Below are 12500 nucleotides of genomic sequence, written 5' to 3'. Positions count from 1 at the left end.
CGAAAAAAAAAAAAAATCCGTAATCACCATCGGTTCTTTTGTTTCCGTTTAACAGACGAATTTCCGTTGAATTACAGCCCTTGTTGGAGGAGCATCCACGCTGTCAGGTGTACGAAAAACCATCGGGCCAAAGTGTCGTACCGCTTGAACAAAACCAGCTGTTTTACTTGTGGCACGGCAGTTTCCTTACATGAATAAGGAATAATACTATTATAATGGTAATTGAGATTCGAATGGCTTACACCTGATTCCATACCACATGCTAGAAATATGTGTTATGACTTATCTTAAAGACAACTATTTTTCTGGATTTACACGTTATTTAACTGACTTTCGCTTTCTTATTGTGCTATATCACTGTTGTTATTATTCATATAGTGGCGGTGCTGTTTATTGTAATAGTAAATGATGATGCAACATTGATAATGATCACAATGAAGGATAATAATGATAACCATGATAATCATAACAGCAATGGCAATGTCAGTGATAGGATGGTAACAATGATAATAAAAATAGTACATTCATATTCTGCTTTTTCACCAATGCGTTGACTAGTCTTGCTATATTTCGTATGTCGATTGGAATCTCTTGATACCCGGCTTTAGAGAAAAATAAATTCATCTCATGTAATTTTATATCACTATATCTATAATGATAACAATAATACAGTATTAAATAAAACGATAGCAATAATAACTATTATCATTCATATTGTTATTGATGTCAATTATATTCCGTTTTATTGACTCTTTTGGGCCTAAAATAAACGTTATACCTTTCTGTATAATCGTATGCCATTTTCAGATGCTTTTCATTATATATCTTTTAAATACTCCTTATATGGCCATATGAAGAGCTACAAAATATAATATAGGAAGTATTTGGCATTTTACCTTTTCGGCGATGGGTCGCTCATGCGTGTTGACAAGCTAAGTAGATAGGTTGGCACGTCGATGTGGGCGGAGCTTGAACATGAAATTCGGCAGAAAATAAAAATCAAAGAATTGCAAGAAATTGTAGATAAGGACGTTGCAGCCTTATCTCTCCTTCACTCTCAGTCTTGATAATGATAAGTTCTTTATTAGAATTAAGTGCAATTTATCATGTGGAAAAATGCCATGTTTTCGGCGGCAAGATAGGACGCCCAAAACCTGAACACAAAAACTTAAACGGTACTAAGTACAACATATATATGAAACAGGCACAATGGGAATTATAGTTGAATCGCAGCGTTTCGATATTCGTCACAGACGAACAGATAATTGAAATGGATGATTAGTGCCACCACATAGGCGTAGGAAGACATTTTGAAGTGTGGGTGGGGCAGCGCCCTGGCGTGGGACGAGACGGCGAAGTCCCCGGAAGCTCTTCGATTTTAGCAGTCTTAATGAGATAAAATATCTCACTATGCTAACAGACATTTTATTTAGTAAGTACTTGGCATAATGGTTGTTTCAGTTTGAACGCCAGACTCAGATGTAGCTGGCCTCTCACTTGCAGGGGGTCGGTGTTCTCAACAACGGGGTAACCAAGGAATTGCCCTGTTCCTTATTTACAGGGAATGCCCTCGAGAGTTGAGGAATGGTGGGGTTGGAAAGAAGTTGCGTCCTGCCCTCCTTCATTCTGGAGTGAGGGGACGGTCGCACCCCTGCCCCCCCCTGCGCCTATGAACCGCTACTGCTACTAATAGTAATACGAATACTGCTTCTACCACTGCTACTACTACTGCTATAACTATTCTACTACTACCACTGCTGTTTCTGCTGATGTATTCGCGACCGAAAACATTTCAAAGATATCATTAAGAGTGTGCCAAGAAACACAGCTCTTTGTCGGACTCCTAAATATATGGAAGCCAAGTTAACCACCACCAAGAAACCTTTAATATTGCTGTGTGCTCATGTCAAACCTGTAAGCCAGTGGTTCTTAACTCTTTACTTCCACGCCTCTTCTAGGAATTTGTCCTTCTCTCCACACACCCTTGTATCTATGAATAAGATTCCATGCCAGATATTCAAGAAAATTAAAAACTTGTTAGTTTTTTTTTTTTTATTGATTAATCACATTATTATTAAACTCCCTATTATTTGACCGTGCTCTCATTTAGAGAAAAACAAGATCCTTTTTCCCATGGGTTTGTGCTCCCCTTAGAAATTGCGGACGTACCTCTGATCCGCGGCTCCAGGCTGTAATATATTTCGATAAATACGTTTCCATTCATAGGCAGGCGTAGTGTGTGTGTGTGCGTGTGTATCTTTCTTTCAAATAACATAATATCCAGTGTGCTTTTTAAAATGTTGGTGATATTGTTTTATCTACTTCTTGTGACAGATATTTTCACACTCTTTTTTTTCTCCAAAGGTCGTGTTGGGCCTAGACAATGTGCACGCATCATGGCTTGACCTTGATCAAGTGTACCAAGAAGAACCCCTTTTGACCTGGCACCGAGAACGTCAGTGGATGTTAAATGAAGGTTTGGATTCCGATATTACTTCTTAATGGATTTTCTCATTTGGTAATTTAATTAATATCAGTCCTTATCCCATGATTAAGACAAAATTAGGCAATATCTTTCTATATCTTTATAGTCTAAATGTAAAGCTTCAACATATACAATAATTACTGTAGATGTACTTTGTAGGGATCCTAACCTAATTTTCGTTTTCTTTAGCTCTACAATGGTTTTCTTTCAGCACGATCTCCAACCTTCGTGTCAGACAGCAGTCGAATTGAGTTGTTGAAACGTTTTGGTGGGACGTTTCTGGACCTGGATATGATCACTCTTCGCTCCTTGCCCAGCTTCAGTAATTGGGTTGGATGGCATGCTTTAGTGCAGATAAATAATGCTGCCATGAACTTTGTTAAAGGCCATCCATCATTGCAAGTAAGACTATTCAGTAATGTAGATGAGAATATGCAGTAATCTTATTGATCTTATAAATATGTATTCTGAGATTATGTGAAATTATTCTAACCAGCAAACAAAATGACTGGTGCATGTTTCCATTTTCACACTATAAACATGGTACTGAATATACTAATGCACTTTCAGATGGTAGCTTCATCTATACCAAAAGTATTTGATCCCAAAAGCTGTTGTAGAATTGGACCATATCTCCTGTATGATGTTATGCACGAATTGTGTCCAGATGTCACCAATAGGCCCAACATTACGGAAACGGATGCGAAATGTGGTAACGTGACTATTTTTGCACGAATTCGCCTCTATCCCTTCTCGCCTTACACCGAGTTGGACTACATCTTCCAAAAGAAGAAGGGAAAGGCACTGAACTTCTTCACGAGCCAGAATGATCCTTATTTCCTGCATTTATACAGCTCCCATACCACGAAGATTAGAGTCCCTCTGGGGAATCTAACCCTACTGGGAGAGGCTGCCATGAGGAACTGCCCAAAAGTGTATAATGCCATTGTAAAGCATGGGTTGGAGCTGTGACTCTATTATGTATAGAAGTCTTAACCCTAGTCTTTCTTGCTCTCTTTAATACACACATATACATACACTTATGCATAAACACACGCAAGCATATTCTCACATATAACTGAACATGAAAATAGAAAAATCATCTGCATGGGGTAGACGGAGTAAAATAGGAAGTACAAAGAATATATACATGGAAACCTAAGAAAAATAAAGTATAATAGATTTTTTAATGAAGTTTACTGAATATTTCCTGCATTACATTCTTCTTAAGAGTAAAAACATACAGTTAGAAAGCACAAGTTGCATTTGTCTTTCTGAGAATTCAACAGCAAGAAATATGAATACTAATGGAGAAAAACAACAGAATTAGGGTACAAGAAAACTTTATCCACAAAATGTACTTTGGAAATATAAAGTTCTTTTTCTATTGATAACACACACACACACACACACACACACACACACACACACATACATATATATATATATATATATATATATACATACATATATATATATATATATATATGTGTGTGTGTGTGTGTGTGTGTGTGTGTATATATATATATATATATATATATATATATATACATATATATGTATGTATATATATGTATATATATATTTGTGTGTGTGTGTCCGCTCGCGTAGAGAGAGAGAGAGCGGTTTGTCACCAAGACGATGAAGAAACACAGTTAAATGCGCATGAATTATCATCTTTGCTTGGCAACCATGCCATTTTTTTTAATAAGAAAAAATGTCTGATATAATCCAAATGGAAGACTATGATATAGAAAATGGGAAGATGCTGAAAAGGACGGGGGACTGGTTCTAATTTTCTTTCACGAATAATCAGTAAGAGATGGGACGGGGAGAATTAGCTTTATGATTTCATCGAGTTAGCAGAATGTGATATTCCCTTTTTTAAACATTCATTATTGTTAAGGAAAAAAAATGTAATATGCTTTATTTACGTTTCTGATTGGCTATCCAGCAGTGGGTTTGTGATTGGTCGTATAGCAGCGAGTTTTTGCTTAGTTGTCTCTTGTTTAAGCAAAGTATGGAAAAGAATAATTTGGCTGGTTATGTAATAATATCTTGGGCTAATACAAACGTCCGTAGTGATAATTAGACAATAATGTGAGGAATTGCAATAAAATACTGACTCTATGAGGGATCTGAGGATTAGGAGTGAAAAAATCATAATTGAAGAGTTAGAAATTTACACCAGAAGGCAAGGGTGATATGGAGTAGCAACATACATGATATCAAGTGAAGACTGGAAGTAATATACAATCCCCACATAGAAAGGTTAAGTCGAGTGATTTAGCATTTAAAAAAATGTAAGAGTCACTGAGGATATTTAAAACCACAGGAAATACGCTGGTAGAAGTGACACCTTAAAGAGGAGTAGTGAGAACATCATTGTAATGCGATCGGCATAGTTTTATTTTGTTCTTAAGAGTGGCGCCATCTCAGAGCGGTCGACAGGTGACAGCCAATCATAAACCCGCTGCTTATCAGCCAATCAGAGATGCTGACCGCCAGAATCGGCATACACACTGCAGGGCTTTCAAAGCGAATTGGATAACACTGTAGATTATAAATATTTCTCTGATATCTCTCTCTTCTTTAGCTAGCTGAGCGCCAAATGTATACCCCTTCTATTAGAAAATGAAGACAATTTCAAGTTTGTTTCAAATCCCCCCCCCCCCCCCGCCGATAAGATCTTATCCTCCTCTACCCTTGTTTTATCCACTATTTTCCATCTATGATTCATCATAACTATTTCATCTACGACTGATTTCAAGCTTCACAAGGTGCAACACAACTGGGTGGCTCAAGCGAAACCCGGCCTATCCGAATACTTGGACAGCGAATCAAAAATAAATAAATAGATAAACAAAATAAATAAATAAATAAATAAATATATATATATATATATATATATATATATATATATATATATATATATATATATATACATATAAGATAATACTAATGTACCTTCAGTATACACCCTCAACGAGAGAATATAATCATCCCATGAACCTTATTTGGACCGTGTATTCAGGCTTCACCGCATTAAAATCTTAATAGTTGAAATAGATTTTTCTCCTGGAAATTCCTCCCACCTTAATAACCCAGGTGTTGGTAGTTATGCCAAAGAGACATTATTTTAGGACAAATCATATTCGATTTTAAGGTCAGGTCGAAGGATTGGAGTTACCCTGAAAATTTTCACTGTCACATATTGGCGACAGTGATGTTAAAAGAACAATACATATTTTTGATATTCCAATGTTTTCCCCGTGTGTGTGCGTGCATGCGTGTGTGTATGTATATGTATGTGTGCCACAACTGAAGAGACTGACGATGCCTCCAGTTTTCTCACTGTCTTCATTATTTCTCACCAGATCTTAGGACCTTAAGAACATTCATTACTCCACCGATTACTCTAATTACTCCCTCTTCAGGGGGGGGGGAGGTTTTATTATAGTGTCTTGGTCTGTGTTGCTCTTTTATTTCACTTTCTTCACCTTGTATATGCAGATACATGCTTTTCCACCGCTCTGATCTTCCTACAGTTAAATACTGTGTAATTTTTTTCTTCAGATTTTTGGTTTTGTTTTCGGGATTTCATGTGAACTGACAGCCTAGGTGCCATCACTGTTTAATACAAAAAAGTAAGTTTATTTATTTATCTATTTTTACTAATCAGTGATATTTTTTCTTCGAATTCATAATGTCAGTGTGTAGGCCTATCCAGATTAAAAAAAAAAAAAATCCCTTGTGTATGACCAACATCGTAAAGGCTAATCTGATTTTCTCTTCTGAACTGCAGGAATGACATGAATGGGAAGTGTTACCAAGAATCCTAAATTACCAAGCGATACCAAGAATCACAAGAATCACAAAATACCAAGAATCTAAAAAAAAGAAGAATCGTAAAATACTAACAATCCCTAAATGCCAAGAAACCCAAACATGGGAATCCCAAAATCGCCGTGCCAAATATGGATCACAGAGAGCGGATCCCGGACCAAAAATGGCTGCCGCTTTCTCCGAGCTTCCCTCCTGGTCTCCGCAGCTCTTGTGGTCTCGCTATTTTCCCTCTTGAGTCGATCTTACGGAAATTTCCTAGCTACCATGACGCCCGTGGAAGTGTCATATCCAGCCTGGGTCGAACACTTGTGCCCCAGGTACTACCATAGGGCAAGTCAGTCGACAGCTGGGCTCCTGAGGCTGACTTGTGTTAGATGTCAAAGGTTAAAAAACGTTATAGAATAATACAGTGAATAGGGGGATAGGGGAGCAAGTAAACTAGAGCAGAAATTAGCATAAAGGGGAGGGTAGGGCGATTGAGTGAATTATAGTGTATCTGTCACTGGAGAAGGTATAGGAAAAATGTTCAAGGCAGAATAGATAATTGTTGAAGAGTAAGAGAGAAATCCGGGGAGAGGGGATGGTGTTAAATATCAAAGATTAGAGGGTGTTACAGGAAAGTATGGTAATGAAAAGGGGAAAGGAGGGAAGTAAATGAAGTAGAGCAGTGATTAATAAATGGGAAAGGTTAAGGAGGCAGATCGATTAAATTAATTGTATTGTATCTGTGACTGGGGAAGGAATAGGGATAATAGGTGATAAGTTATATACGGTTGTATTAGTAGTAGGGGGTTAGGTATCTGGGGGTTGAGACAAAGGATCAGGAATAGGTGAAGGAGTAGTGTCTGGGGGTTCGATAGGTACAGTGGGGAAGGATATTGTGATAAAAGAGATTCATGTGTATACCCAGGAGGGAGTGGGAGGGATAGTAGGGAAGGATGGGGTTTTGGGGGGAGGTTCAGTTTGGGTGGTATGGGCAGTTTGGGTGGTTGAGAGGATGAGGCATCATGGGAAGGGGTTGGGGGAACAAAAGGGGGCAGAGCAAATGAGTGAATTGCAGTGTATATGTGACTGGGGAAGGAATAGGGACACTGATCAAGGAAAACAGAGGTGGCTGTTGGAGAACTAGGAGGAGAAGAATCCAGGGGTTGAGAAAGAGAAGCACTAGGAAAAATGGAAAAATGTTTGGAGAGGAGGGGTCTGGGGAAGGACACTGTTGTGTTAGAGAGGATTCATGTGAGTATTCAAGTGGTAGAGAGGATGGTGTATGTTGGGAGGGTGTAGGAAGAAGAGGATGGAGGGAACTTGGGAAGGAGGAGGATGAACATCTGCAAATACTTTAAATGTAGTAGGAGTAGGAACAGAGGGATTGGGGGGTGGAGGAGGAAGTTTCTTTAGGAAGTTTCGGATGTCTTCAAGGGTTTCTGAAGGGGAATTTGGTATAGAGGACTGAGAAACAAAGGTTCCCATATAAGGAGGAGAAGAGGAGATGGATATCTGAGGTACAGATGAAAAGGAAGGTGAAGGAGAGAATGTAGTAAGAGAGTGTGGAGTGGAAAGTTTAGGTTGTCTGGTATGACAACTAAAGTGAGGAGGAGGGGTAGGTATCTGGGAAGTGGTAGAGATTGGAGTATCTGGATTTAGGATGGAAAATGGATTTGTCTGGTGGATAGGGTGAGTAGACATAGGACGTAGGTTTTGGGTATTGGGAAAAGATACCTGGGTAAATGCAGAAATATCTTGTGTTGATGGTGAGGGAGCAGAGCACAGGACTGTTTTGGAATAAGTTGAGAGAGAAAAACCTTGTCGTCGTGCTTCCTGTCTGGTCTCTTATAGAGTGAGGCCTAGTTTAAATCTGAGGACTGCTACCTCACATTCAAACTTATAGGCAGGACAGCTCCTATAAAACACATTATGGGAGTCTCCACAATTGGCACATGTACGTGACTGAGCAGGGCAGTTTGAATGGTCATGACCAGGTTTTTGACATTGACGAGGAAGGGGTTGATATTGTTGGACATGATAAGACAATCCACCAATATAAACCTCATGGGGGAGGTCTAGTCTATGGAAGCTAATCTTGGCAATGTTGACATGAGATTTATGTTGGCCTCTAGGAGGAAGAGTGTAACACTGTACTGCCACTGCATCATATTCATCAAGGCAAGAAAGTAGGACATTTTCACAGTTTCACCAGTCCTTGTTATACATGGGACAAGCATTTGGGGGAATGGAAACAGTTCCAGTACAAGTATTAAGAGTTGGGTGAGGTTCGGCAGGAATGGTTTTGCCAGTAAGGTCAGTTAGGGCAGATAGTGTACGAGCTTGAGCTTCAAATGTAAACATGACAAGGTGCGAATGATCAGAGCTACTGCGAAAGCTAACCTTGCCTACTTGTTTCTGGAGGCACTGCTGAAAGAGAAGGGTATTCTCAGAATAGGGAGCTGTGGGGGAATTACAAAGAATCGATCCCACTTGGCTGGGCCAAATAGAGTACCCAGAAAGTTTGCAGAGGTAGAAGGACGAGGGCGAGAGGAAGATGGGGTGGTGTGGAGTGGAGTAGTTCTGCCGGGGGGAGGACAATAAGGATGAAGGGTAGTAATAAGGGAAGAGGGGGTTGACATTGAAGAGGGTCGTGCAGTAGGGGATAAAGAGAATATTGGGGATGAGGAAAAGGTATTTTCCAGGGGTTGAGTAATAACCTAAGTGGGTGTTTCAGAATGGTTAGAGTTGTTTGTAAGTGTCTAAGAGGGGGAATTATCATCAGTGGTCGGAACTGTGATCAAAGGAGGGGCAAGGGTTGGAAAACCATCAAAGTCAAATTCAGATAGGCTACTCGATGAAGGGGCAAGCCTTAATACCTCTATCAAGGGTCAGGAATCTTCATTACTGGCCATGGTGAGCCTGAATAAACTGGGGAACAGAAATGGTCTACCCCTTAAGGTCCCCATAAGGAGTAAGGGCTCTGTAATTAACCAAGGGAATACCGTGCCCATGGCTCACGGAGGCTGTTTGTGACTGACACAAAGCCAGCCTTTCATCCTTTCAGCAGGGCTCTCACACCTTAGGAATGGGATAGAAGAAGGGAATAAAGAAGATACGAAAGAGGAAAGAAGAGAAGAAAGGACCAAGCAAAATTAGTTGAGGCAAGGGCTGAGGCCCAAGGTAGGGGTAATCCTCTACATTGGGTCTCAATCTCCATCTCCTAAACCCTTCCACGACAACAACAAGCTAAGTTTTGTGAGGGTCATTACACTAAAAAGTCTTTCCAATAATATCGTTAAAAGACACAGAATTACTGTCTTAGATAACCTTATGTTGCTTACAGCCCCATAAAATAAGAAAGTTGGAAAACAAGACAAATTTGCAGAGTAACATAATTTATTTTGTCTCTCACAATGTATAATACAATGAAGAAGGAATGAAAATTCATATAATAAGGCAGCAGGAGAATCATTATCTGAGAGTGTGATTCAGTATGTGATTGCAAAATGTGTTTAAGTACAGGATATTAAATCACAATTTCAAACCATAAAACGAAAGCAAAATCAATGCTAAGTGAATACAGGGATGAAAGGATGATGAATGGAAGAGTAAAATTCATGCTTTATTTCAGGTGAATATGATCTTTGGTAGAGGGTGAAGAGAAAAAAGGAATGATGCAGATTACTATATATAGAATGGATAATTAAAATATATAATGCACACTTCTTATTTGCTACAAACATCTCTGTATTACATGAATTTTGCCACATTATGAGGAAGGCTTGGCAGTTTAATTGATACAGTAACATACAATGCATTGAGATATTTTGTCCAAATATCAAATTTGTTTTTACTGGATCTATGTCACAAAATGTATATAATCATATATTCACCTAAGCAGATCCTCTTGATTTTTATATCAGAAAAACATTTTCAAGTTTACTAAAAGCTTCAATGATTACATCCTTTTTAAAACAAGAATGGAAAATGCTTTAGTATTTTTTATATATTTTGTTTGGTGGAAGATGAGGAAACAAGGATATATTAATAAGTACCCATGCCATCTTTACAGCTTCTTCAACAGCAACAAAAAAAAACATGAACAATTTCTGTCTTACACAGTCCATAACATAACTTGATATATGTTCACACCAAACAACATTACTAACTGCATATCCAGAAATATAAAGCATGTAGACAAATAAACTTGAGGAAAGAAGAGCTGTATTAACAAGCTTCTGTGTTGAAAATAGCACAGATAGAAAGGTATATAAAATACATGTTTCTACAAAGTTCCGATTCATAAGAATCAAGTGATAATCAAAGTATAAAATATCTGTTAACTATATAAAAATACAAAATACTATTTGCAAAATTCTTTGTTCTTTGGCATTTTGCTTGCATGAATAACTGTCTATGTTTGTATGACCTGCAATGTAATATAGTTTTGCTTACATTTCCCTTCAAAAATGGGCAAATTTGACACTTTCTGTAATCATTAAACCTTTTTACACAAATATGTGCACAGACAAATATACACCTGTTTGAAAATTCTTGGCAAGTGCAAGTCAAATCATGTAAAATGGGCAAGGCTAACACTGAAATTAATGTTGTGACTCTGACACTAATTATCTACTTGTGAAACTGCAAATAAGGAGTTCCTGTTTTTAATGGATAATGGTTAATATTTTAAACAAAGAAATGTGCTTGACTCTCTTTTTTAATGTAATCTCTTGGTTTCTCGCATTTTCCCCCTTTATCTGTTTATTTTATTTTAAATCAAATCTCTTCTTGGTTTCCACCATTTAACATTAAATAACATATTTCCCTCCTTTTATCTGTACCTAATTGCATATTCCAACTTGGAGATCAATTCCCATAATATTTGACTATTTTGCAGCTTAGAATGAATAAATTAATACATAAATACCCAATTTTACTTAGTATAAATCAAGAGAGCTTATGAAATGATGATGAAAAGATATTAAATATATCTTTTAACTACTAGTTTCAACATCTCTCATTTTCTTGCAATTTATTTCATTACTAACACTCAAAATTTTAGTTGTCTCACCTTCCAAAACACAATGATGATCCACATACAGTCATTTATATTCCTAAATTCTTTCTGTCTTAGAATCAGATCAGTATGTTATATCACTTAGCTTACAGAGAGAGAAAAAAATAATAATAAAAATAAAATCAGTCCCATTTCAATACACCTGAAAGTATTGATACTGCTCATTAAAAAAAAGTAGGAAAGTGTTGAAGATGGACTACTGTAAAGGATGATTTCAACACATATGATAGTAGATAACCTGAAGCTGCTGCTCCTCCCATCATTTTTTTGTGCTTGCTACTACTAATCTACAAATAATCTACTGACCTATTACTTGCTACTACTAACCCTCCTTTACATTATCAGACTTGTCTTTAACAAGGAATTACTGATGCACTTTTATCCATGAATTTACAAACATTTTTTTAAGAGATCAAATAATCTTATATATCATGAACACAGCAAAACATTAATACATAGGTGCAATGGAGTTTTTGAGATGTATATGTATATGTAACTTACTACAGAAAGACATATAATTTGACTGAACACTACAGTACTCTCATACACAAAATCTTTAATATAACCCTTAAAGGACGGAAAAGTTCAAAGCTACATATGCCCTCATAATTGAAAAAGTGTTAAAGTGAGATTCAAAATTCTGAAGTAAATGAATGAAGAAATCGACAGGAAAAATTACTTTTACCGACATTCATCTTGTGTATCATTCATACTTGAGTAAAAAAAATTACTTTATATTGTCCTTTAGGGGTTAAAAAATCTGTATCTTTACCTAACTGTGTCTGTATATAATTGCACAATGAATAACTACCATAGTGATCTCTGTTCTCTCATAACTAAAACTTCTAATGTCGTCTAAGGAGGTATATTCTGCCAATATCATCCACTTCATTTTGTGTGTGATTTGAGTAAGTTTCTATTTCTCAACCATTATCTGACAGCCACACGTGCTTTTGGTACATTTTTCATATACTGCAGCTGCTCAGAAAAGACAGCGGACAAATCAGCTCTCATATTTTGCAGCAGTAATCACCTCTCAATGAATGAGACATCACAACTTTTTAAAAAATGAACATCAATATAGCAGTTCAAGCAAATTGTAAA

General features: G+C 37.3%; 2 protein-coding genes across 4 annotated transcripts in view; one reads left to right on the top strand and one right to left on the bottom strand.

Annotated features, from left to right (window-relative positions):
• LOC113810104 (lactosylceramide 4-alpha-galactosyltransferase-like) overlaps nt 1-3750 on the top strand; it is a 5825-nt gene extending 2075 nt beyond the window's left edge. Inside the window, exons 3-5 of the mRNA XM_070118244.1 lie at nt 2365-2476; nt 2697-2887; nt 3056-3750. Of these exons, the coding sequence (XP_069974345.1) occupies nt 2365-2476; nt 2697-2887; nt 3056-3457 (705 nt within the window). The 3' untranslated portion in view covers nt 3458-3750. The remainder of the gene's footprint in view (nt 1-2364; nt 2477-2696; nt 2888-3055) is intronic.
• Nucleotides 3751-9694: 5944 nt separating this feature from the next.
• Nucleotides 9695-12500, bottom strand: part of Svip (small VCP interacting protein) — a 6435-nt gene continuing 3629 nt past the window's right edge. For 2 of the 3 annotated variants that reach the window (XR_011398519.1, XR_011398520.1), the window contains exons 4-5: nt 11549-12500; nt 9695-11467 (exon numbers count right to left, since the gene is read on the bottom strand). The exon at nt 11549-12500 is cut by the window's right edge and continues 667 nt beyond it. The gene's annotated coding sequence lies outside the window, so the exon portion shown is untranslated. The other variant, XM_027361795.2, reaches the window with a different exon arrangement.

This window comes from Penaeus vannamei, chromosome 4 (genome assembly GCF_042767895.1).
Source record: "Penaeus vannamei isolate JL-2024 chromosome 4, ASM4276789v1, whole genome shotgun sequence".
In the NCBI taxonomy this organism is placed as follows: Eukaryota; Metazoa; Arthropoda; class Malacostraca; order Decapoda; family Penaeidae; genus Penaeus; species Penaeus vannamei.
Note: the sequence above shows the minus strand (reverse complement) of the source record. Positions and strands in the feature narration are given on the sequence as shown.